Genomic DNA, 27,649 nt, shown 5'->3' with positions numbered 1-27,649 from the left:
GTGTAAAAATCTATGACACACACAGCTCTGCCCCCTAGCTGGCTCTCAATCTGTGACTGGCCGGTGTAAAAATCTATGACACACACAGCTCTGCCCCCTAGCTGGCTCTCAATCTGTGACTGGCCAGTGTAGAAATCTATGAAACCCACACAGCTCTACCCCCTAGCTGGCTCTAGATCTGTGATTGGCCGGTGTAAAAATCTATGACACACACAGCTCTGCCCCCTAGCTGGCTCTCAATCTGTGATTGGCCGGTGTAAAAAATCTATGACACACAGCTCTGCCCCCTAGCTGGGTCTCAATCTGTGACTGGCTAGTGTAAAAATCTATGACACACACAGATCTGCCCCCTAGCTGGGTCTCAATCTGTGACTGGCTAGTGTAAAAATCTATGACACACACAGCTCTGCCCCCTAGCTGGGTCTCAATCTGTGACTGGCTAGTGTAAAAATCTATGACACACACAGCTCTGCCCCCTAGCTGGCTCTCAATCTGTGACTGGCCGGTGTAAAAATCTATGACACACACAGCTCTGCCCCCTAGCTGGGTCTCAATCTGGGACTGGCCGGTGTAAAAATCTATGACACACACAGCTCTGCCCCCTAGCTGGCTCTCAATCTGTGATTGGCCGGTGTAAAAAATCTATTACACACACAGCTCTGCCCCTTAGCTGTCTCTCAATCTGTGACTGGCCGGTGTAAAAATCTATGACACACACAGCTCTGCCCACTAGCTGGGTCTCAATCTCTGACTGGCCAGTGTAAAAATCTATGACACACAGCTCTGCCCCCTAGCTGGGTCTCAATCTGTGACTGGCCGGTGTAAAAATCTATGACACACACAGCTCTGCCCACTAGCTGGGTCTCAATCTGTGACTGGCCAGTGTAGAAATCTATGACACACAGCTCTGCCCCCTAGCTGGGTCTCAATCTGTGACTGGCTAGTGTAAAAATCTATGACACACACAGATCTGCCCCCTAGCTGGCTCTCAATCTGTGACTGGCCGATGTAAAAATCTTTGACACACATCGCTCTGCCCCCTAGCTGGCTTTCAATCTGTGACTGGCATGTGTAGAAATCTATGACACACAGAGCTCTGCCCCCTAGCTGGCTCTCAATCTTTGATTGGCCGGTGTAAAAATCTATGGCACACATCGCTCTGCCCCCTAGCTGGCTCTCAATCCGTGACTGGCCAGTGTAAAAATCTATGACACTCATACAGCTCTGTTCTTCTGCTGCAATGATGTCAATTTGATGCTCTCAATCTGTAGCCACTCAGTGTAAAATCCCCTGTCACTCACATAGCTACTTCTAATCATCTATGACCAGCATTTGTAAAAATCCCTGACACACAGCTCTGTCTCTAGGCTTCCTCTCACTCTGTGACCAGCTAGTGTAAAAATCCTTGACACTCACACAGCTCTGTCCTTCGGCTGCAATGATGTCAATTTAACAAGGTGGCAGTTGTCACTTTTACCCCAAAACTACATAGTCCCACTGAAACCCACCATAATTATGGGAGTAGATGATATTGTTGGGGTCCTAAAAATGAAACAAAAACTAACTCTAGAATGAATTTTTCTGGCTGAAGCCCAATCAAATTCACTATTTTACCTGGCCAGAGGGGGCATCTTTCCCAAAATCAACACCTATGAGAAGAAGTGCAGGGCTTTCTTAGGCAAGCTGCCACCACCACCACCACCACCACCACCAAAAGCCTAAGTGAATTCTCAAAGTATTCTAAGCAAAATTTGTATTTTGACCCCAAGGTGTCTATATATAAAATGTTCGCTGTGTGAATGTTTCAAGCATTCGCACTGCTGCCACGAACAATGCGTCTAATATGTTTATTTCCTATAATCTTCGGCCAAAACTGCCATAATGCCATCATTTGGAAAATACCATATTATGGCCACTAGATGGAGCTGATGATCATAGGAACTAAACATTTTAAACACATTATTGCCTTTTTTTTTGGGGGGGGGGGGGGAGACTGTGAATGTTTGAGGCGTTCACATCTACCTTATGGTCCTGCTGCATTCGGTGCTCCGATCCTCCTCTCACCATCGATAAAATATAAGCAAGCCCTCGACATGATACAATTACAATGATACAAGTACAATGCAGATATAGCAGTGGTTGTTGGTCATGTGTGGTATTTGATGGTGCCAGTGAGAGGGACATTGACATTACCGGCATGAAAGAAAAATGAAGAGAACTGGTTTTTGCAACCAAAACTAGAAAGGATGAAGCTTGCAAGACTCTAGATTCATGTTTTTCTCTCTATTAGAGTCTCTCTAGACGAAACAAGCAGATTTCACTTTTTTGGCCAGCCCAGAGTTGGGTTTAAACTGAAAAGTCCAGTCTGTTCTAGCAAAGTAATTCTGGCAATGAGTGGCCCTGACATGAGTAAAGACTTTGTGAGGGATCCTGCCCCACTGCTCCAGTCAAAAAGAAGAGACCTGTTTGGGGTGGAGTTTATTTTTACCAAAATTCTGTGTGTAGTCCCAACCCTCAGGCATTACACCCCCTGGATAAAGCTGGCCATTCAATTTGGTTGGTTCCTGAAGAACCGGCCAAAATTTGAGCTGGGAGTGGACCTGCCGGCAGATCTGAAAATCAAAAGGAGCCAGGCAGAAACTTGTCAGCCGAAAAGCTGCTGCACCCAATCAGATGTAGCCACTGCTCGGGTGTTCAGGTGTTCGGACAGCCGCAGGTACTGGCTTTTTAAAACACATTGACCTTAAGAAAGTGGAGAGATAGCACTGGACTTATGAGGTCATCCTAATGGCATTGCTATCCAACAATATGATGTTGGTCTAGGTCAGTGATGGCGAACCTTGGCACCCCAGATGTTTTGGAACTACATTTCCCATGATGCTCAACCACACTGCAGAGTGCATGAGCATCATGGGAAATGTAGCTCCAAAACATCTGGGGTGCCAAGGTTCGCCATCACTGGTCTAGGTGATCTGGTTATGGGGCAGGCAGGATCTCCACGGTGTCCCTGGTTTGTAATGCATTACAGAATAAATAGGAACTGAAGCACCACACCATTGCTCAATAGTCCAGATACAATCAAAAGGGTAGCCAGTGTGTTTCGATGGTCTAAAAATGCCCCCTTCATCAGGGTTTGGAATAGAAAATAATGTCAGTGTTGATGTAGAACACTTTTCTCCAAACTACGGCCCTTCCGGCTGTTTTGGGACTACATGTCCCATGAGGCATTTTAAAACTCTGACATGCGCAGACATGACTAGGCATGATGTGAATTGTAGTTCATGAACAACTAGAGGGCCATAGTTTGGAGACCTCTCATGTAGAAGATCTCATTATAGAGTAGGCAGTTTCAACACCCCAGAGGATCCTTGGTTTGTAATGTATTACTGTATAAATAAAAACGGAAGTGCCACAACACTGCTCAATAGTCAATGCCCCTTCATCAGGGATTGGAATAGAAGACAATGTTAGTGTGGATGTAGAAGATGTGAATACGGGGCAGGCAGCATCCATACCCCAGAGGATCCTTGGTTTGTAATGTACTACTGTATAAATAAAAATGGAAGTGCCATAACACTGCTCAATAGTCAATGCCCCTTCATCAGGGATTGGAATAGAAGAAATGTTGGTATCGATGTAGAAGATGTGAATACGGGGCAGGCAGCATCCACACCCCAGAGGATCCTTGGTTTGTAATGTATTACTGTATAAATAAAAACTGAAGTGCCACAACACTGCTCAATAGTCAATGCCCCTTCATCAGGGATTGGAATAGAAGACAATGCCACACCACTGCTCAATAGTCAATGCCCCTTCATCAGGGATCAGAATAGAAGAAATGTTGGTGTCGATGTAGAAGATGTGAATACGGGGCAGGCAGCATCCATACCCCAGAGGATCCTTGGTTTGTAATGTATTACTGTATAAATAAAAACTGAAGTGCCGCAACACTGCTCAATAGTCAATGCCCCTTCATCAGGGATTGGAATAGAAGACAATGTTGGTGTGGATGTAGAAGATGTGAATACGGGGCAGGCAGCATCCACACCCCAGAGGATCCTTGGTTTGTAATGTATTACTGTATAAATAAAAACTGAAGTGCCACAACACTGCTCAATAGTCAATGCCCCTTCATCAGGGATTGGAATAGAAGACAATGTTGGTGTCGATGTAGAAGATGTGAATACGGGGCAGGCAGCATCCATACCCCAGAGGATCCTTGGTTTGTAATGTATTACTGTATAAATAAAAACTGAAGTGCCACAACACTGCTCAATAGTCAATGCCCCTTCATCAGGGATTGGAATAGAAGACAATGTTGGTGTGGATGTAGAAGATGTGAATACAGGGCAGGCAGCATCCACACCCCAGAGGATCCTTGGTTTGTAATGTATTACTGTATAAATAAAAACTGAAGTGCCACAACACTGCTCAATAGTCAATGCCCCTTCATCAGGGATTGGAATAGAAGACAATGTTGGTGTCGATGTAGAAGATGTGAATACAGGGCAGGCATCATCCACACCCCAGAGGATCCTTGGTTTGTAATGTATTACTGTATAAATAAAAACCGAAGTGCCACAACACTGCTCAATAGTCGATGCCCCTTCATCAGGGATTGGAATAGAAGACAATGTTGGTGTGGATGTAGAAGATGTGAATACGGGGCAGGCAGCATCCATACCCCAGAGGATCCTTGGTTTGTAATGTATTACTGTATAAATAAAAACCGAAGTGCCACAACACTGCTCAATAGTCGATGCCCCTTCATCAGGGATTGGAATAGAAGACAATGTTGGTGTGGATGTAGAAGATGTGAATACGGGGCAGGCAGCATCCACACCCCAGAGGATCCTTGGTTTGTAATGTATTACTGTATAAATAAAAACTGAAGTGCCACAACACTGCTCAATAGTCAATGCTTCCCTCATCAGAGCTTTTTAAGTGGGGGGATCAGCACAAGACCTGCCATTAGCTGATCTTGGCAGGACCATCGAGCTGTGGTGTGGTGCTCTTATATATACTTTAGAATACAGAAGCCGGTAGCACAGATTCCTACATTAACATTGTTTAGCGCGGATGAGGGAATTTAGTTATTTCTCATGTTCAGCTTTGGAGAACTGTGAAATCCCTTGCATTGACAACAGATATTAGAATTTGTTTGGAGGGAATTTATTTGGTATAACTTTGTGAAATAGGCTCCTCTGAATTACCCATGATCCATGTATGCAGGCTACAAATTAACAACACATCAATATGGCTTCCATTATCCATAGAAAATATTTTGTTAACAATAAGATGATGGGGAATGACACACTTCATTTTTTTTTTTTTTGTGAGACCATATTGAAACTATACACAATCCTGGCAACAATATGGTGACATTAGCATCTGAAACAAAGGAGGACCATCTCATAATTTATTCCAGTCACTAAAGCTGGTGCCGTTGACGACTTACAACCAACTACCTTCTCCAAAAAGCATCTGTTAAAGCAGTACTGAAAATTTCAGCAAACGCAACTCAAAAAGGGTTAAAAAAATGTAAGTTCTGTGTCTAAAGTGCCACCTAGTGGCCTCGAGCTGCATACTGTCCGCTGGCTTCATTCCTATACACAGTGCAGTCATAATATTCAAGCAAAAAATTATATTAAATGCAAAAAAAATCCCAGTGATTGTAGAATTGACCATCTGCTGTTTTCTGAAAAAAAAAAAAAAAAAAAAATGGAAGGCTGTTTCACATGTAAGAAAATGTTTTCTTTGCCTAAAACATATTTTGTTCGTGCCGTAAGTACAGTTAGGGATTACTGTCTAGTTTGTTTCTTCCCATATGTCAGATATGGGCTGCAATGCTGGCTAACAGGATGATCTGTATAACAGAACAGGGATCTACAGTGGTGATATTGGTTGTGCTTCTGCAGATGGGCACCATGCTGGTTTTCATTCTGCATCGAAAATGTAGCTGACGAGGAACTGGCCCAGTTGTCTGTAGCCCTAAATACCAGTGGGATAAAAATGAATTCTGTGGACTTGGGTAGGTGCCACTGCTGCTTTTAGCAACCAATAATGTCTATATATGTCAGAGCTTTTCTTTCCCTTTGCTCCTCCATTGGCTGGGCAGAGGCCTGTGCTGGTTCTCTTGTGGAGGGGGTAAGAGAGGAGCTCCACTTGGCTTCATATGTCTGTGCTTTTGTTTATGACGGTAACAAACACGGATACAAAGTAACAAATGCTGTGCGGGAGAGCTTTTAGGATAAAGGTTAGATGAACGTCCTTCGTTCTTCAATTCTTAGCACACCCTCAGCCTATACGGCTTTGTGAGCCTTAAGCTTGTGGAGGAGATGAGCTTGAACGAAGGTACCAGAGATGATCCAGGTTTGTTTGTTCTTCTCTCAAGGTCATGAATTCATCTTCTGCCCCCGAAGACCGCTCTACCCTGAGGCCCCTTTTTCCCTGCTGGGCTCCCACGGATGGCTTCGCAACTACTTGGCGCATTGGGTTTATTTGACTTTGCTGCTTTGGCCACTTCCACCACTTCTTCCAGCCCACCCTGCCTCATAGCTGTTTTACCCAGCAGTTCTCGGAAAACATTGTTCATGTTCTTTGTCACATCCTGTAAAGAATACAAATAGCTAAGCTGTTTAATGGGGAACACGTATAAATACAAGGGGTCTGTGTATACAAAATTTGGTGCACCGATGTCTTAAGCATTCGCAAAGTCCACAAATGATTGCCTTGTTGTTTGGAATATGATTATCTCCTACAATCCTCAGCTTGATCAAGTGGTCATAATGCAGTATTTTTTTTCGATTGAGGTGGTACAAGAAAACACTAAATTATGGCCACCGGATGGAGATGACAATATTAGGAGAAAATCATCAGGCACGAGTTCAGGTGTGTTCGGATCCTAGTCCAAACCCACCTGAGTTATCCTGCCAGGAAGCTGTCACTGCACTCTACCAATCATAAGGGGGATGTATATGTGTGGTTGCAGGGCTGGGAATACCTTGGACACCTATAATTGTCAGTGTGGAGTGACAGCTTACTGGGATAGCTCAGGTGGATTTGGACTAGAATAGAAACCTGCCTGAGCTCATTCCTGATGATTATTTCCTATGATTTTCAGCTCCGTCTACTGGCCATAATGCGGTATTTTCCAGAAACACATCAATAGAATGAAATATTACATTATGGACACTAGATGGAGCTGATGATGATAAGAGATAATCATGTTCCAAACAATGACAGAGGTGTAATAGACAATCTAAGAGAATTATAGATAAATCCACAACACTAACAGCGCTAATGAATAAAGTCTGCTAATATCAAGGTCATTCCCGTGTGGGAGGAATGATGTCAAAGCAATGTAAAGCAAAGCATACTAGCGCTGTTAGTGTTGTGGATTTATCTATAATTCTCTTAGATTGTCTATTACACCTCTGTCATAACTTCTTTAATATAACAGCAGCTGAGACCTTACAGGTCTTTTATGTTTATATATTTGTATCTCTGGTAAATATTAGAGTGCAGGGTGAGTGATTACTTTGCAATTTTGGCGGTTTGTGCAATCTCTTCACTCCTTTGTTATTATGTTCCAAACAATATGGCGATCATTTGCTTGCTTAATTCCTTCGTGCAGCAAAGTTTTGTAATACATAGACCCTCTTATTGTACATATTATTATTATAATTAGAAATTTCATATTATTATTATTATAATAATAATTAAAAGATGATAAATGAACAACCCTTCCACGCTATGGAAATGTTTTTTCTGTTTTTTCTAATGATGTAATAAAGTGACAACAAAGTGTGTTCAATAAGGTAATAAATCAAGTGTATACTGCTGCTACTGTATATTAAAAAAAAAAAAAAAAAAACCTTAAACGTATTTAAAGTGTTAAAAAGTATTTTTAAATGTATTTGCTAATTAAAAGATGGATATCGTTTTATGCTTATAAAAAGTTACTGGCCCACCTCACAGCAGAACTATGGTTTCTAAAGTGATAACAGTTCTCCAAAGCAACTTATTACAGGTCCGTGAGGTATAGTATAAAAGGTCTGTAACTAGGAGAAATGATGAAAGATGGGCCATTATCTATGCTGTTTTGAGATCACCAATGGACAAAAGAAATATCATAGCAGAAAGTCAAAACAGCATCCTAAACTAAAAAGAGGGCTTACCTAAATACAGGAGAAAAGTAGAAATAATTAGAGCTGAAAATTAGGAAGAAATTAAAGTCCGGCTCCATGAATTAGAATACATCTGCCTATGCATTGATCCCCCATCCTCCGTACTGCAAGGGTTAAATGCTCTTATTAAACTGGCAACTCCTTTGGTCTCCTATCACTACTGCCACTAAATGGCAGCCTTTACAATGTGAAACAAACCAGCGGGTTTCCCTGGTGATGTCAGTAACCAAACATAGTCAATAGCAAAGTGAAAGTACCTCTCCCCGCTGAATAGTACTTTGTTTGCATTGGACCATATCCCCCATGGCAGTGCCCATGTACCCATAACCTTTTTTAACAAAAGAGTGCAAAGTGGCCTTGAAAAAGGGTAGAAAAAAAATAAGATTGCACTTAAATGGGGTTCGGGAAATGTGTTTGGGGTTGTGGAATTCCAGCTGGGTTCCTCATATGGCCAACAAACCAAGCTTTGCTCAGTTTACTCATCCTTACTAGCAGTAACATTTCTGAAGTTGTTTAACAATTTGCCATAATAAAAGTAAGCCTGTTATGGGAGGAATATAAGGAGTCTGTGAGCAAGGGATACTGATGCTTGGCAGGGGGTGACTTTTCTTGGGGACCTGTCATAAAGTATTATATTATTAAAGGCATAGTGGACACATGCTGTTGGCCCATCAACTATGTGAAATGAGCCTATAATCTCTGGGGATAGTTGTATATTTTTAAAGTAAACCTGTGGCCCGGCAATGGACATTTAGGTATTTACATACACCTAACATGCAGTAAATGAGATTCAAAACAAGCCCTCGCTGACCTCTGCTGCTACAGGCACATGGGAGTAATTCATCCCCAAAGTTCACAAGAGAGGCACATAAAGTTCATTCCACCTTGATTTTTATGGCAGAAGAAGCTTTGTATGCCAGCCTTGTAATGTAAACAAATAGCAGATGCTTGTAAGCTTGTCAGAAACTAAGTGGGACCCCACTTTAAGCACTTCGATACCGGGCACTTTTACCCACTTTTTTGCCCAGGACAATTTTCCGCTTTTAGTGCTGTGGCACTTTGAATCACAATTGCGTGGTCGGTCATGCAACACTGTACCAAAACTAAATTTTAATCATTTTGTTCACACAAATAGAGCTTTTTTTTTGGTGGTATTTATTCACCACTGGGTTTTTTTTTTTATTTTTATTTTTGCTAAATAATTGAAAAAAAGGCAGAAAATGTAAAAAAAAAAAATTTTCCTTTGTTTCTGTTATAACATTTTGCAAATAAATAATTGTTCTTCATAAATGTAGGTCAAAGTGTATTCTGCTACATTTCTTTGGTGAAAATAATCCAAATCAGTGTATATTATTTGGCCTTTGTGGTGCCAATCATTGAAAATTGATCACACCTGTGTATTAGTCTGTAGGAAAGTGCACAATCCTGATGTACTGACAGCCTATGGCCCCTTTCACAAGGGCTTTCTGATCCGATCCGCCTGTCAGTTTTTCGAGTGGACCTGATCGGATGCTCCATGCAGCCCTATGGAGCGGCGGGTGTCAGCGGAAAAATCTCTGCTGACACCCGCTGCTATCTGATCCTGTCCGTGAAATCCAGATGGATGGAAACCCTATTTCCCATCCGTCTGGAGGATCGAATCGGATAGGTTTAGATGAGAACAGACAGGCGCTTCGTTCTCATCCGATCTCCCCATAGAGGACAGCGGGGATCTGACAGCTCCGTCTCTGCACACAGAGTGGAGATGGAGCTGTCATTCGCCTGCTCAGCGGGGAATGGCGGATCGATCCTCTGCTGAGCTGAACTGACTCCGTCGGGCGTACCGCCTCCCCAGGATGGGAGCTAACCACCTTAGTGGATAGACAGACAGGAGCCAGCCTAAGGTCTTTATAGCTTTCTTTACGTATCTGTGTTACGCCAGTTTAGATATTTGAATTATTGGCAATAAACGTCACCCCTTGAGTGGGCTATATCTGTGACATTCAGGCCATGGATTTTCATGAGTCCATATCATCATTGGAATCAATGTCCATGATTCCTAGTAACTTCAGACGATTTCTGGCTCCTCTGGTCTCACCTCCCTTGTTTTTCTTTGAATATACTTATTGCAAGCATATTACAGAGTGATGAATCTAAGTGCCGGTTCACACTAATACGACTTGTCAGGCGACTTGGTCAGCCTGGCAAGTCGTGCACGGTCGCCGCCATTGAGTAGTACAGGACCCGTTCTAATAGGAGCGACACAAGTCGCTCCGACTTAGAAAAAGGTTCCTGTCCTACTTCGGGGCGACCTGGAGGCGACTTGCATTGACATTCATTTTATGAAGTATGTGCAAGTCGCACCGAAGTCGCGCTGCACGCGACTTCACAGGTCGCCCCCTAAGTCGGAGCGACCTAGTGTGAACCGGCACTTAAACTCCAGATGAAGCAATTTTTGCGAAACATGTTGAATATTCTATCTCGATAGATTCTGTCTATTACATGTACCTGTGGTGACCACATCGACCGATCTCGTCGTTGGACAGCTTCACCTACTTGTCTTCCCTGACAGATCATTCTCATGTGGATTTCATCACAGATAAATATGCAATAATATTTTTACTTATGTATTTATGTATACTGTAATTGTGTTATACTGATTGTCAATCACAGAACTGCTGGCATATTGTTCCCTACAGACGTTGTTTCCGTTTCTGGTTTTAATAGATAACAATAAAACATTTATTTTTATCATTTCTTTGTGCCGATAAAGTCCATGTTTTATCCACTCACCAACTCAGCTCTAGCTAAAAGGATGTGCCACTTTTTTTACTTTCTAAACGCACCCAGTGGACAACAGGCTTTTCAGTGGCATTCAATGCCAAGCCGCTGCAAGTAAAGCCAACAGAATACTGGGATGTATAAAAAAGGGGATTCACTCCAGAAATAAAGAGATTATTCTCCCTCTCTACAAGACTCTGATCCGGCCACATCTGGAGTATGCTGTCCAGTTCTGGGCACCGGTCCTCAGGAAAGATGTGCTGGAACTGGAGAAAGTCCAGAGAAGGGCAACAAAAATAATTAGGGGAATGGAGGACATCAGCTATGAGAAAAGACTACAAGCACTGAACCTTTTCTCTCTGGAGAAAAGACGATTGAGGGGGGATATGATATCAATGTACAAATACTGTACTGGCGACCCTAGTATAAGGAACAAACTATTCAGAGAAAGGAAATACAATAAGACGCGTGGCCACTCACTAAAACTAGAGGAAAGGCGGTTTAACCTTAAAATACGTAAGGGGTTCTTCACTGTAAGAGCGGTAAGGATGTGGAATTCTCTTCCACAAGCAGTCGTATCAGCGGGGAGCATTGATAGTTTCAAAAAACTATTGGATGGACACCTTAAAGACCACAACATACAGGGGTATACAATGTACGGTTAACAGCAAACACACACACGCATCATAGGTTGAACTGGATGGACTGGTGTCTTTTTTCAACCTCACAAACTATGTAACTATGTAACCCAGTGAGCCGCCATCTGGGAGTGCGACAATTCGACCCACATTTAGAGTGCACTGTAACGCAGCTGCATTATAGTGCACCACAACACAGATATATATTCTCTGTCTGTTGCCCTGTGTTAAAAAAAAAAAGCATGGAGGACCTTTTTTCATACACTGAAGTACATGAGCAGCCCTCTTATTCTGAATAAGTTGCGTAACACAACGTACTTCAACGCACAAAAAATCGTGCTATGCAGAACACAGCATTTTGGTGTTATCAGGAATATGGAAATGTTGGGGTAACATATTCTTTATGAGCCTACTGTACCATGTACTTGTATGAAAAAGAATCCTGTTCTCTTTGTATTGCTGCTTTTGTGTGAAATCCCTGGTGTTCCTGTCAGTCCCCCTGCTTTCTTATCAAAAACTGACCACACTAGGCATGAGAGCACAGCATGGTCAGTTTTATGGCTGTGCTGGGAACTCAGTTTATGCCCTTTCAATGATCAGATTTCTCCTGACACACCTTCCCCCTGCACAGCCATAAACTAGGAAGACCAGTGCACTGCTGTGTCTCCTTTTCCATCCCATCCAATTCTGTCTGCTAAAAACAGATCAATGGGGATTCCCATTCATCTAGTGCAGCCTTTCTCAACCTTTTCAACACAGAGGAAACCTTGCAATAAATTTCTGGTCTCGGGGAACCCCTGCTAAAAATTAAAAATCTACAACTCATGACACATTAATGTGACAGTCAGTGGAAAGAATGCTCCTTACTCTTTTCATCATTGGGAAGAATTACCCCCTTACAGATAGCTAAAAGGAACAATGGTGTCATTGGAAACTTTGAGATGCAGAAATTGCCCATTGCTCAAGGAACCCCTAGCAACCCCAGGAGGAACCCTAGCTGAGAAACCCTGGTCTAGTGGATCAGATTAGATGACAGTTGGATAGAAACAGATAGGCGGTCCATTTCCATCCAACGGCCCTATAGAGAACAGCGGGCTGCATCTGTGTCTGCTCTGCATCAGTGCAGCAGACACAGACCTGTCATCCTCCTGCTCAGTGGGGATCAGTGGACAGATTCCCGGCTTAGCAGGCAGATCTTCTGCCAGAGTCCGCCTCATGTGAAAGGGGCCTAATAGCCACACTGCTAATAATACCACCGCTTGCTAAGGATATGTAAAGACTTTGCTCTCTATAGTCGGGTCATGGATTCACTTTGACATATTTTTTTCTATTTTTAACATAAACCTCAGAGTGCCAATTCAGTAAAAACACCATGAACGGAGCCTGAAAATGAAGACATAATCCAGTGTATGAAATGTCTTGCGGCAATGATTTTACTTATTGATGTTTAGTAAATAAGACCCAGTGACTGGTATCTGCTTGGCACTGTACTTTACCTTGTCTACTTCTATGCTTTGCCGTTCACCTTGCCAAGTTTTAATTGCAGACGCCCCCTTTGGTGTGCTGTCAATCAGGTTCCTCCTCTCTACAGGTACCCTGCAAAAAAAAAAAAGATAAAAAAACGGATCCATCCAGTGAAAAATGTACATTCCAATAATAATAATAATAATATTAATTATTTTGAAAAAAAAAAAAACAATATTTTTTACTTTCTGCTATAAAACACAGCCCAAAAAAAAAAAAAAAAAAACAAATGTAAAAAATCTATTTTTTTCATCAGTTTAGGCCAATATGTATTCTGCTACATATTTAGGTAAAAAAAAAGAGATCCGTGTTCCTGCTAAGTGGGAACAGAAGATCACTGTGTTCATTCCTGACAGAACAGCGATCTGCCAAGCTCTTCTAACAATGTAGAAACATAGACCTACACATAGAAGTCCATTAGAGGGGAGGGAACATTTTTGACAATAGCTATAATTAGGCTTTTCTTCCACTTTAAAATCCAACTTTGGGTAAACAAAAAAGTTTTCCCATACAGTGTGGCTGTGGACTTGGCAGATAGCCGTTCTGCCTCTCCTGGGAATGATCGTGGGCGGGTGGCGGACATCGGGTCTGCCGGACCCAATGATTGACATCCCTGCTAGCCAATCACGGCGCGACCACGCCTCCGGTGGTGCGATCGCGCCATCTAGTGGCTATTGAACGAAACGGCGTACAGGCAATAAAGTCACACTGCCGCAGTAAAAACACAGCGGACGGGCAAGTGGTAAAAGTGTAAGCTGGAATCAGGCTTAAATTAGTTTGTCACTTATTTAAAGTGGACTTAAAGTGGTTGTATACCTATATCACCTATAATAAGGCTTACCTGTAGGTAAAATGAATATCTTCTAAACGTGCACTGTTTGGGAGATATTCACCCCGCATGCAGCCGCTGACATCCGGCTTCTTCTTGTGCGCATACGCGGGAGTGACGTCATCGTGGCTCCGGCCACTAACAGCGCCGGAGCCCACGAACCCAGAAGAAAGCTGAACGTGCGCCGCTGCGGGGGCTTCCTTGCCCTTTTTTTTATTTTTAGGCTATACAACCCCTTTAAAACGACATGTCTGTCTAAGACAACCCTGTCCACTGGGTGACATCAGTGCAACTTTACTGTCGAGCAAACAGTGTTGCATGAAGCAGAAAAAAAATGGATCCTACTGGCAGGATCAACAGATCATAAAAAATTTGTTACCTATCTCAAATGTTTGAGTCCTCTCTGGGTATGCTTCTGCCCACCAGTGTCGTTGCTGGGACCTGCTGTCAGTGTGACAGACAAGGTAGGTCCCAAACTGTGGAGCAATATGGCTGTCAGCACTGATCATTTTAAAGCAGTTGTAAACTCCTGCAGTAAAAAAAGAAAAACTTTCCCCTGTAAGACAATTGCATAATGTGCTAGTATGCATCGCATACTAACACATTATGAAATACTTACCTTATAACAAAGCCCTTCAGCGGCACACTGTCACCGCTGACTTGGCTTCCATCTTCATCTTCGGTGTTCCTTCCGGGTTCGTGGACTCTGGCTAAGTGAGTGGCTGGAGCTGCGATGGCGTATGCGCGGGAGCCCTCGGTTCTGGCACAGTGCTCTGTAGGTCCGGTACGGTATGCCGGACCTTCAGAGCGCATGCGTCAAGGATCTCACTGGCTGCATCCGGTGTCAATATCTCCTAAACAGTGCACATTTAGGAGATATTCTTTTTACCTTCAGGTAAGCCTTAGTATAGGCTTACCTGTAGGTAAAGATCACAAAGTGGACTTTACTACTGCTTTAATAGGAGGAAAAGTGGATGTAAACCTGATTCATGAAATTTGACCTAGGCACATGTATCTGCAGTTTTTTCTTATCTCTCTCCAAAGCCCTGAGTCCCACAGCTTTCTCCTCCTCCCTTTTTCTGTTATCAGCATAACTACTGAAGTTCTCTGTCAACTGAGATAAAACCAGGCTGAATTTTGTGTCGGGGTGGGTACTATAAATAGATTAGCAGAGAGCTGGTCTATATACAGCACATTCCTTCCTTCCTTTCTCCGCCTATGTGGAGTGGGGGTATGTGCCTTTCCTCCAATCAGCTGTCACACAGTGTATACCATACAACACTCCCAGTGCTGAACAGGAAGAGAACATTTCTAACACGATGTGCACTTTCTAATGAATATATAAATCTGAAGACAGGAGATATACATGTAAAACTTATGTAGGGAGATTTGTTTAATCTCTGTGTATCATCTAATGCTGTTCACTTCAATGGGTATAGGAGAGGGTTTACATCCACTTTAAGGCCCCGTTCACACTGGGGCGATCCGACTTCCCGGGGCGACCTCACAGGTCGCGGCGCGCAGCTCGCACCGCGACCTCGGAGCGGCCGGCACGGACTTCATAACATTGAAGTCAATGCAGGTCGCTCCAAATCGCCCCAAAGAAGCTCCGGACCCTTTTTCTAAGTAGGAGCGATTTGTGTCGCTCCTATTAGAACGGGCCCACAGCTTCTCTATGCCCGGCGACCTGTCAGGCAACCAGGTCGCCCGACAGGTCGCCCCAGTGTGAACGGGGTCTAAGAATCAGGGCTTGGTAAAATGTAAATAAAAATAGAAACAATATAGTTATTTGCAGCTATTTTTCAAAGTATCTATTTTTTTTTTTTTACACAGGAGTAGCTGAAACAAACGTGAAAGTTTTTTTGAAAAAAAAGTCTCTTTTGTAAAGCCAACTCCGGGCAAAAAAAAAAAAAGGTTTCTCATGCAGTGGGGCTGTGCACGTACTGCATGGGTTAACTGCTCATTTTTGTCTAGGGGATGGGAAAACAGATATATCTACCTAATCCTCCCATCCTCCTGGCACAAAATGGTCCCTGTGGTTTCTGCCCCCCAATGTCTAGCAGTCTTATGTGGTAGAAGGTTCCTGACGTCATCACGTCCATGGACCTGCTCTGGAGGTGAGGACGTCAGGAACCATCCACGGCTGGATCGTAGAGAAGAGGCAATTGCTGGTGGATTGGAGGATCGGGTGAGTATACAGCTTCCTCCTCTCCCCTGGACAAAAGGAGCAGTTAACCCTTGCAGTCCACAGCCCCATTGCATGGGAAAACTTTTTGTTTGCCTGAAGTTGGGTTTTAAAGTGGAAAACAAAGCCTAATTATAACTATTGTTAAAAATGTTCCCTTCCCTCTAAAGGACTTCTATGTGTAAGTCTATGTTTCTACATTGTTAGAAGAGTTTAATAAAAAATTTGAAAAAAAAAGTGTTCCCTCCTTCATCTCCTACCTGTCCTGCATAGCCTGTTTACAAATGATGTGTGTACTTACCTATTTTTATCCACTCTAGTCACGTGATCCCACAGCTCTGTGAGTGGCTGCTGCAGCAGGGGAGAGGCTGGGCCATGGGAGCCTATGGGTGACGTCACGGCTCATGGAATTTGAGCCATTGAAGAGTGTTCCCTTACACAAAGCTACAGGATCACATGACCGGAGCACAGTGGCGGCTGGTGCATTGGGGGCGCAGGGGCGCCGCCCCGCCACCCATGCGTCCGGCCCCATAATCTACATGCGGGACGCCGGACACATGGACTTCAATGGGGCTTTTTTTTCTTTTTTTTTTTTTTAGCCACGTGATTAGAGCCAGAGGCCTTTGGGCATGGAAGAGGAGGGAGGAGATGCAGAAGATAGAAGAAGGAAGCCGAAGCCGCCTGCTGCAGCAGATATCCAGGCAGGGTGAGTGAGCACACTTGCAATTGGGAGCTAACGATCATGTGACCGCTGTGACAGCCAATCCCTGAGGTCACACGAACAGAATGCCCACTTCCACCTACCGGCATTTAGGTCCTCTTAAAGGATCATGACTTATAGATATAGTAATTTTTAGCAGCAGTTCCTTGAGATTAGATTAGAAAGTTATTTCAAGGGTTCCTCTGTGGTGAAAAGGTTTAGAAAGGCTGTTATAAGGGGTACTCCAAATAGTATGGGAAGAATTCCTATTTAAAAAAAAGTTTTTTTAATTGTAAATCTTCCTAAAATTATTTACCTATGTTCCTTTCCCATCAATCTGCTCATATTTACCTTTCAATATGGCCTAGAAGCCTTGGTCCAGGGTGGGCCATCGGAAAAGGAAGTCGGGGCGCCTCCATGAATGGAGAGTTGATCTTCCTGATGGGACTCCCCTCACTGCGTTTTCTAGGAGAGCAGGCGCTGTCAGAGTTTACACGAACCCTGAAAAGTTGGGAATAAATAATAGTTCAATATCTCATTGTTGAAGCAAAAGTAAACTGCATCCGAGGAACCACAAACCAAAAACAATATCTAATTTATTTTTAATATTCAAAGCAAACTCCCCCATCCATCCATGTCTCTATGCTTTATTTTGTTGAGAAAAACCACTCCCTAGCATTTATGGTTGTGGCCATCTTGATTAAGGGCAAATGATTTATGTAGCATTTACATCCTGGAATTCATCTGCCTTTAGTTCAAGAATGCATGCATCCTCCCCTCCTGAAGACTCCAGGGATGACATCATTTGCCTAGGCAAGAAACCAGGAAGTAACAGAAGAAATAAAAAAAAGTTTAAAACAAGTAAATATTGTATAGTTTCTTATCTATTTACTAATGCTAGCACATGTTGATTGGGAGAGTGAAGTTCCACTTAAGTCCCACTTTTTTTTAAAGCTCAGTGGTGAAGTGCAGACACTAAACACCAGGACAGAGTGTGAAAGTGAGCAGCATGTAGATATGGTCCTACTCTAAGGAAAGAGAAAAGACTCTGGCCCTGATCTCTGGGAGAGCAAAACTCCTGACATGGTCCACCTGGCTGAAACCAGACAGATCTCATTCTTCAGGGGTCCTGTTAAAGCAAGGCCATCTAACTACTTGGTGGAGTTCCCTCAAAAGAAGACACCATGGGAGGGGGGGGGGCCTCCCCCAAGGCTTTCAGGGCAAGTCTGAGGATCCACACCCTACTAATCCGTATTGAGTCAACCTGTGTACTACTGTGCCAAAATGAATAAGTGCTAAGATATCAAAGGGCTAGACTATGATGAGACAGCTGAACTTGTAGGCCAGTTACAGGGATTGTTCACCCACTGGCCTTTGAATTCTCTTTAGGAGATTTTTGTGACGTGGATTCCCAGCTTCACCTATGGCCAATACAATAGTAGTTGTTGGAATTTTAATCATTTTTACAGTATGTATAATGCATCATTAGAGGTTATATAAGTTGGGAGAGAACAGTGTTGGAGGGATGTGTTGGAGCTGGAGAGAGTCCAGAGAAGGGCAACTAAACTGATTAGGGGATTGGAGGACCTTAACTATGAAGAGCGGCTGCAATCGCTCGATTTATTCTCCCTGGAGAAGAGACGCCTGAGGGGGGGACATGATAGCAATTTATAAATATCTCAATGGGGATCTCAGCTTAGAAAAAAAGCTGTTCATTCGAAGGGATTGCATGAGGACAAGAGGACATACAATGCGATTAGAGGAGAAGCGTTTTAACCTCAGGCAACGTGGGGGGTTCTTTACTGTTATGGCTACAAGATTGTGGAATTCTCTACCACAAGAGGTGGTTTCTGCGGGAAGTATGGTGGCTTTCAAAAGACTCTTAGACGTACATCTCAAGAATCAGAACATTCAGGGCTATGTGAGATGATTACAGCCACACACACCTACACAGGTTGAACTGGATGGACTATTGTCTTTATTCAACCTCACCTACTATGTAACTATGTAATAACACACTCACCACATCTTCCAACAATCATGGAAGTCAAAAAGGAGGCAAAAGCTGGCCATACGCATTACAAGCTGGTTTCATTTTTTGACCAACAATTAGGTAGTGTGAGGCACACATGATTGGATATATGAATGGACAGTTTCCACAGGCCCTTGCATTACATAGTTGTTGGCAAATGTGAAAGTGAATCTACAGAAGCTGAACAATTACTCTATAACATGTGTGGTCGCCTTCAAAGAATGTGCATTAGCATCAAGAATCGAAAATCCTATTTTTGTACAAATATTAGTGTAGGACTTGCTGGAAAAGGTGTCCTGCCCTGTCGACAAAGGTTTTACCATACTAGAACAGTAATGAGCTTGGGTTCGGTCCGAACCCAGGCTCTGAGGACCCCTAGAAGTAGGCTGTAATTGCAAGGTCAATGAGCTGCAGGTGGAGAATACCCCATCCTGCAACTAAATACTCATGACATTATTGACCTAATATGGCCATATGGCCACATGAAGTTAATGATGACTTTGACCTCATATGGTCATGTGGCCATATGGGGTCAATGTCATCCACTTCATGTGCTCATATTGGGTCAAAGTAATTGAATGTATCTTTCTTTGCCAAGACGTACAGAAAACACGGGAACGCACATCTGATTTGTAAAATTGTGTCAGAGAGATAGAGAATACCTTGCAGAATGAAATTATAGAATGGACTCTCTCCTTTTCTTTTTTTTCCCGCAGGGAATGTTTGTTCAATTTTTTGTTCTTTTTTTCTTTTTCCTTTTTTGTTGGTTCTTTAAAGTCCCTAAATACCAGACGGCATGGTAATGTTCATGCCCTTTGGTTTTACTATTGCTACATGTTGACTATTTGGAGATTTTTTTGTTTGGGGTTTTTTTTCTTTTCTTTCAGTAATTACCAGAATTGAAAAAAAAGGTATTATACGTCTATCATGTTGTTCATACCCATGAGGTAGTTTTTCATCCTTATAGATACACTGAATATGCACACCAGTTATCCAATGTGATTACAGAAATGTTCCTATTATGTGAAGACATCAAAAGACTTCTGTATGGCGGTAATATTTGTATGACTACTAATTACATAAGTGGCAATTTATCACATTATTTCTCCTACTACAAGGACTCTTCTACTCAATATAGGATGGGTAGGGAGTTTATTTTAAAATTTGAACCACCTGTAATGAGGAAAAAATAGGGATACTGGGCTTAATTTTGATACTTCTAAAGATTTTTTTAAAAATTCACAAAAGGCAGATGAGAGTAGTACGTGCAAATTTAGTTGGTGATTCTTGCAGTTCTACCACGTGGGTTGGTGGTTTTTGGCCTTTTGCAATTGTGGCTAAGAGATAACCCGCGTTTGCCCCTTCCTCAAAATAAGGTTGCTGAAGGAAAAACTTTTCTGCTCTGGTTTTTTACGAGAGATTTCTAAATAAGCCTGTTGTTTTTGTATCCATTTTCGCTGAGCTTCTAAAGTAGGATTTATTATTTATTGAGATTCATCCTTTAGGACATCTTCTGCTACAGAACATTCCCAAGCCTTAGGTTTATTTTTTATGTTTGAAATTTGCAAATTAAATAAGCCTCTAATATAAGCTTTTAAAGAGTCTCAATAAACCTGCAATGATACAGAAGGCTTGTTAACTATACTATAAACAGATATGTCACGCAGAATATCTTTCGTTGAAGGAAAAAGTTAAAAAAAGAACAGAGTACAGAACTAACTTAAGAACTAATGGAGATTAATCAAATAACCCCCTAGCCTCAAAGGTCACCTCAGATATTACAGGTAGCATTGCAAAAGTGGCTAACGCCAAATCTATTCTGGATAAGGCCCTATGAGTGCTGGAAAAACAAGAAAAAGCTTTCTCATAAGGATATAACATTCTCCAAACATCCATAAGGTCAATCACAAGAATAAAACCAGAAAAGGGGGTACAAACAGAGGTCTCCTTATCCTGTCCAGGGTTCCCGCGATGTCGGCACCCAAAGCCGATTTTCGTATCGGCTCTCGGGTGCTGCCGCCACCATTCAGGGTAAGGGAACCCGGCAGTGAAGCCTTCACAGCTTGGTCCCTACTGCGCATGTGCAAAGTGCGCTGTGCTTTCTAATTGGCCCAGGGGCAGAGGAAGAAGGAGGGGGGCTGAGGGACAGCGCCGCAGCACTGTCTCCCCGAAGTGGGGAAGGGTACCTGTCAAAAACGGGTACCCGTTCCCCACTCCCCCCTGAAAGGTGCCAAATGAGGGGGGGGGGGGGGAAGCATATAAGCGGAAGTTCCACTTTTGGGCGGAACTCAGCTTTAACCACCCTGCAACCGCTCACAGTAATACTACTGCGGCAGAGTGGTTCGTTATCGTCCAGCCACGTAGTATTAACGTGACTGGACTCCTCCCCTTCTGGGCGGCGCTTGCGCGCCGCCGGAGGCTCGCTCCCGCTGTTTTCATTCACAGCGGGAGTCGGGCCAGGGGAGGAGCAGCGGCGATCGCCGCTGCTCTTACCCGATCGTCGGGGATCGAGTCTGGAGATCCGCCCGCTGTGTGTAAACACAGCGGGCGGATCTCCATAGTGACAGGGAGTGACAGATCGGACTGTTCAGCATAGCTGGACATCCGATCTGTCCATGAATCACATAGTCACCTCCCCCCCTACACGTCAGTAAGCACCAGGCATACATTAACCCCTCCCTCTCCAATAAAATTAACCCCTTCCCTGCCAGTGTCATTTTTACAGTAACAGTGCATATATATAGCACTGATTACTGCAGTAATGTCACTGGTACCCCCAAAAGTGTCAAAAATGTCAGTCAGGGGTCCGGTCTGTCCGCTGCAATGTCGCAGTCCCGCAAAAAAAATCGCAGATCGCCGCCATTACGCGTTAAAAAAAAAACACCAAAAATGACAGAAATCTTTCCCTTTGTTAGTAAACGCAATAACTTTTGCGCAAACCAATCAAAATACGCTTATTGCGATTTTTTTTACCAAACATATGTAGCATAAAACAAATTGGCCAAAAACTTTTAAAAAAATTGGTTTTTACATCTTTTTTGGGGGGAATTTCATATAAAAAAATGTGAAAAATATTGTTATTTTTTCAAAATAAAAGCTCTTTTTTTGTTTATAGCGCAAAAAGTAAAAATCGCACAGGTGATCAAATACCACCAAAAGAAAGCTCTGTTTGTGGGAAAAAAAGGACGTAAATTTCGTTTGGGTACGGCGTCGCACGACCGCGCAATTGTCAGTTGAAGTCGCACAGCGCCGAATCGCAAAAAGTGGCCTGGACGGAAGACAGCAAAATCCTCCGGTTGTAAAGTGGTTAACTAATATATATGGCTTTCTATACATTGCAAGCAGATAATGCAAGGAGAGAACTGTTTCAATGTTGTAAACATAGCTTGTCTCTTCACTGGATTGCTAAGACCTCAAATCAGGATATCAAAACTTACATTTTAGCAGACATATTACTAGTAAAGTATCCTATGAGGAGGCTGAATTAAAACTTTTTCTGGATTCCATCGTGTCACCAGAATTATCTGCAGCTGACAGGGAGGAACTGGATAAACCTGTGACTTTGGAGGAACTCCAGGCCGCTGTTGCCAGCTTGCCTAATAACAAAGCTCCAGGTATTGGTGGGATTACCATGTGACGTTTACAAAGTGTATGGAGCTAATTTATTGCCGGAGAGATATTTAGGGCAGCATTGCAGTATGGCCATCTCCCTCTCTCCATAATTATAGTACTTCTAAAGACTGGGAAGGTCGCTAATTGTCCAGAATCATATCGCCCAACATCATTGCTCACATCAGATGTAAAGATACTGGCAAAAGTATTAGCCACTAGATTGGTGAAAGTAATTCTAAGATTGTGCATTTAGACCAATCTGGTTTCATTCCAAATAGATCTACTGCAATAAATATTAGATGCTTATTTCTTAATTTGCAGGTACCAGGTACTTCGGTAATAGAGCTATATTGTCACTTGATGCAGCAAAAGCTTTTGATAGTATAAAGTGGAACTTCCTATGGCATTGTTTACAGAAATTTGGATTTGGATCCCAGTTTATATGCTGGATACAGCTTTTGTATACTGATCCGGTGGCATGGGTTCAGGTAAATGGACATGTATCAGCCACTTTTCTATTACAATGAGGAACTAGGCAGGGATGCCCATTATCACTTCTTCTTTTTGCTCTTGCCCTCTAACCTTAGGCTGCTGCGGTTCGCCAGTCACTGAATATTATCGGGTTCCGCAGATCCTTAGGAGAGGACAAGATTGCGTTATATGCTGATGATATGCTTCTATTCTTGGGAGATACCTTGTCCTCCCTAAAAGCATTGATATATTTAATTAATATATATGGTTCGTTTTCAGGGTTTACAATAAACTGGGACAAGTTGGTTCTTTTACCGATAGATCCCCTGGCAGATAATCTACCAAGGTTAGCATCCTAAATAGCATTAGTATCAACACTTAAATATCTGGGTGTCCAAGTTCCATCACAAGTGACAACTTATTCAGAAAGGAATTTAGACCCATTGATTAAGCGATTTAAACAAACGGGGAAAATAAGGAGTAAGCTGCATTTAACGATAGTTGGCAGGGCCAATCTGATAAAGATGGTTTGGGTGCCACAATTGCTTTATCTCCTACATAATTGTCCAATATGGCTTCCTCAGAAGTTCTTTCGACGGGTGGATACCTTTTTAGGGAACTTATCTGGAGATATAAACATCCCCGATTGAGATTAGAAGTCTTGCAACTACCCAAAGATGTAGGAGGTATAGCTGTCCCAAATACCAAGCTGTATTACCTAGCATCATAACTCCAGCAATTATGTGGCTGGAATGTTATAGATTCTGAGGATGCTATACAACAAATTATAATTTCTCAATTTCTATTGGAGCCATTGGTACAGTTAATAGTAGCATTTTTATTGTAAATACTGTTTTCCCACATTTGATTTAATTCATAAAGTTTGGACTACTGTTCAAAAACGTACTTCCTATGAAGGATATACCCAATATATGCCCATATGGAATAACTTGCGGTTGCCTGAAATAGCGAAGCCTATAAATTTTGATTTGTCGAGGCTAAGTTCGACTCGAACATCGGCTGTTCGATCGTTCGCTGAATGATGAACAAATGTGCTTCTTTGCGGGAAATTTGAGTTTCCCATAATGCACTGCACGTGTGCCGCGCTTGCAGTGTGTTATGTGATTGGCCAAAGCATGCACCCTGACCTCATGCTTTGGCCAATCAAATGATCTCTGCCATGATTGGACTAAAGGCAGGCTGCCTTTAGCCAATCATGGCTGAGGGGCCAAGTACACGCCCCACACTACATAAAGGCTGCTCGCGCAGCCGCAGCGTGTAGTGTCATTGTGCGGGCATTGAGACAGGGACAGGCATGCAATTGTGGCAGGGAGAGAGTAGTTTTTTTGGAGTTTGTCAGACAGTGCAGAGACATTGCTAGCAGTGTACGGAGGGCCAGGTACCTGTGTGAGGTAGGGAGAGATTTCTTTCTTTATATCATATCAGAAGTTGCTGCACCAGTGAGTGAGTAGCAGTGTAGGGAGGGCAAGGTACGTGTGTGAAGTAGGGAGAGATTTCTTTCTTTACATCATATCAGACAGTGCAGTGCCAGTGAGTGAGTAGCAGTGTAGGGAGGGCCAGGTACGTGTGTGAGGTAGGGAGAGATTTCTTTCTTTACATCAGATATCAGCCAGAGTATTCATTGCTCAGTTGTGGAACATTCTATAAGCATCACAGACCTATAGGAATAGAGATCACTTCAGATATCAGCCAGAGTATTCATTGCTCAGTTGTGGAAAATTCTATAGGCATCACAGACCTATAGGAATAGAGATCACTTCAGATATCAGCCAGAGTATTCATTGCTCAGTTGTGGAAAATTCTATAGGCATCACAGACCTATAGGAATAGAGATCACTTCAGATATCAGCCAGAGTATTCATTGCTCAGTTGTGGAACATTCGTTAGGCATCACAGAACTCTGGGAATAGAGATCACTTCAGATATCAGCCAGAGTATTCATTGGTCAGTTGTGGAACATTTTATAATCATCACAGACCTCTAGGACTAGAGATCACTTCAGATATCAGCCAGAGTACTCATTGCTGATTTGTTGAACATTCTATAGGCATCACAGACCTCTAGGAATAGAAATCACTTCAGATATCAGCCAGAGTATTCATTGCTTAGTTGTGGAACATTCTATAATCATCACAGACCTCTAGGAATAGAGATCACTTCAGATATCAGCCAGAGTATTCATTGGTCAGTTGTGGAACATTCTATAATCATCACAGACCTCTAGGAATAGAGATCACTTCAGATATCAGCCAGAGTATTCATTGCTGAGTTGTGGAACATTCTATAAGCATCACAGATCATCCATCTATAGGATTATAGATTACATTAGATATCAGTGAGAGTATTGATAATCAGTCACTTGCGTACATCTATATCCACCACAGCTCTTCTATAGGGCTATCAATTACATCATATCAGTACATTGAGTATTTATTGGTCAGTTGCGTATACCCTATATTGATCTGTATCAACATCATCTCTGAAAGGCCGACAAGGAGAGGCCGACGCTCACAGGCCACAAAAAGAGGGCAAGCAGCCTCTGTGTCCATTGTGAAAAGTGGTGGTCATAGTCAACATAGTGCATCCTTTGCAGGCGGGGCACGCCCGTCCTTTATTTCCGGGGCTGCCCGTGCTATTCAGCCACAACATGTGGAAGAGTTGGTGGAGTTGATCAATAAGCCGTCCTCATCCTCCTCTTCCTCTGACACCCACGCTCCCAGTAGTTTGCCTTCCACCGCAGCTGCCAAAGCGACCCTTTCCACAGGCTCCTTCTCCACAGCTACTCCTTCAGTAGCCCCACCATCATGCATGGAGGAGTCACCTGAACTATTCGATCATAGCGTCAGTGACATGCTCCTGGAGGATGCACAGCAATTTGAAAGCTGTGATGTTGTTTCCCAGGTTGATGAAGGGAATAACTTTAACCTAGAGAGAGGGGGTGACAATGACAGAAAAGAGACCAGCAGTCATGTTGCCACAGCTGAAGCATATTGCCAAGTTTCTCCAGTGACGAGGAGGGAGGGGATGATGAGGTCACTTAGGTGCCTGACATGATAGAGGAGGAGGAGGAGGACGCACAATTCCAATGAAGCAGGATGTGCTCCAGGGGCCGCCATAGCAGGAGCCAACCTATTGCGTCACAGCACAGAGCTCCACAGGTGCAGGGTGCTGCAAAATCCCCGCGGACTCCAAAAAGTTAATTAGTGTGGGCTTTTTTCAGCACCTTATGCAGTAGACCGAAGCATTGCTGTTTGCAACATCTGTCTAAAGCAGATAAAGCGTGGCCAGAGCACCAGCCGCTTGGGCACCACATGCTTGACAAGGCATATGACGACCTGCCGTGCAGTCCGTTGGCAACAGCACCTGAAAGAGGCACCAGATCAAAACAAGCATACATCACCTTGCTTCTCATCTGCGATCTCTAACCCTACTATAGCTCATACCTTCTCAAATACCAGCATTGAGAGGGATTATGGTATAGCAATGAGTGGCACAGAGACTTGCACCCAATCTGCTAGCAGTACACCACCACTTGATTTGAGCAGCAGGCAAATTTCACTACCCCAGTTGCTGAACCGTAGAAAGAAATACTGTCCCAGCCATCCACATGCTCAGCGTCTTAATGCTAGCTTGGCCAAATTGCTAGCATTACAGTTGCTGCCTTTTCATCTGGTAGACTCGGCTCCCCTTTGCGAATTTGTGGAATGTGCTGCACCACAGTGGCAGGTCCCAAAAAGGCATTTCTTTTCACATAAGGCCATTCCGGCTCTCTACCGTCATGTGGAAGATAGTGTTTTGGCCTCTTCGGAAAAAGCAGTCAGCAGGAAGGTGCACATTACTGCTGACTCTTGGTCCAGCAGGCATGGACAGGGATGTCACATTTCTTTTATTGCGCACTGGGTAACTCTTCTGGCAGCTGGGAAGGATGCAGGACAGGGTTCGGTGTTGCAGCTTGTTTTGCCACCACACCTCCAAAAAAGCTGGTGCTGGTTCTGCCACATCTGGCTACTCCACCACCTCCTCCTCCTCCATGTCCTCTTCTGCTCAATTAAGCATTCAAGGGGCTACACAAGCAGTCAGGCTAAAAGATGCCATGCAGTTCTTCAGTTGGTCTGTCTAGGGGATAGGAGTCACACCGGTGCAGAGATTCTGTCAGCTCTGCAGGGGCAGGCTCAGAGATGGTTGATGCTATGACAGCTTGGCACATGTTATGAATCTGGTGGTGCAGCGTTTCTTGAGCAGATGCCCGGGCTTCCAAGATCTCCTGAGGCAGGCCCAGGAAAGTCTGTGGCCATTTCCGCCGTTCCTTCAATGCCAGTCCTGGCTTATGTGACATTCAACGAGAATTCAACCTGCCCACCAACCGCCTCATTTGTGACATGCCCACCATGCGGAACACAACGTTGGCAATGCTGCAGCGACTGCACACGCAGCAGAGGGCCATCAATTAGTACCTGTGTGAGTATGGCACGAGGACAGGGTCAGGGGAGCTTGGCTTTTTTTCGCCACCCCAGTGGCTTTGGATTAAAGATGCATGCATCGTCCTGTCACCATTTGAGGAGGCCCAAGGATGGTGAGCCAGGACGAAGCATGCATCAATGATACTATCCCGCTAGTCTACCTGCTGGAGCACACGCTGCGTGGAATCATGGACAGGGCACTTGAGGCAGAACAGCGGCAGGAAGAGG

The 27,649-nt window shown here is 43.5% G+C and overlaps 1 protein-coding gene and 1 long non-coding RNA gene across 4 annotated transcripts in view; both read right to left on the bottom strand.

Annotated features, from left to right (window-relative positions):
* Positions 1-202: 202 nt before the first annotated feature.
* On the bottom strand, positions 203-1,469 carry LOC309560958. Its single transcript, XR_014225541.1, has 3 exons — positions 1,221-1,469; positions 529-593; positions 203-278 (listed from the first exon to the last, which is right to left on the bottom strand). It is a non-coding gene; the product is annotated as an uncharacterized lncRNA (long non-coding RNA).
* Positions 1,470-5,014: 3,545 nt separating this feature from the next.
* ARHGAP4 (Rho GTPase activating protein 4) overlaps positions 5,015-27,649 on the bottom strand; it is a 349,436-nt gene continuing 326,801 nt past the window's right edge. For all 3 annotated transcript variants that reach the window (XM_082262605.1, XM_082262607.1, XM_082262606.1), the window contains 3 exons: positions 17,177-17,326; positions 13,084-13,183; positions 5,015-6,610 (listed from right to left, as the gene is read on the bottom strand). In XM_082262605.1, coding sequence (XP_082118731.1) covers positions 6,404-6,610; positions 13,084-13,183; positions 17,177-17,326 — 457 coding nt within the window. In that variant the 3' untranslated portion in view covers positions 5,015-6,403. The remainder of the gene's footprint in view (positions 6,611-13,083; positions 13,184-17,176; positions 17,327-27,649) is intronic.

This window comes from Pelophylax lessonae (genome assembly GCF_965119305.1).
Source record: "Pelophylax lessonae genome assembly, chromosome: 7".
In the NCBI taxonomy this organism is placed as follows: Eukaryota; Metazoa; Chordata; class Amphibia; order Anura; family Ranidae; genus Pelophylax; species Pelophylax lessonae.
Note: the sequence above shows the minus strand (reverse complement) of the source record. Positions and strands in the feature narration are given on the sequence as shown.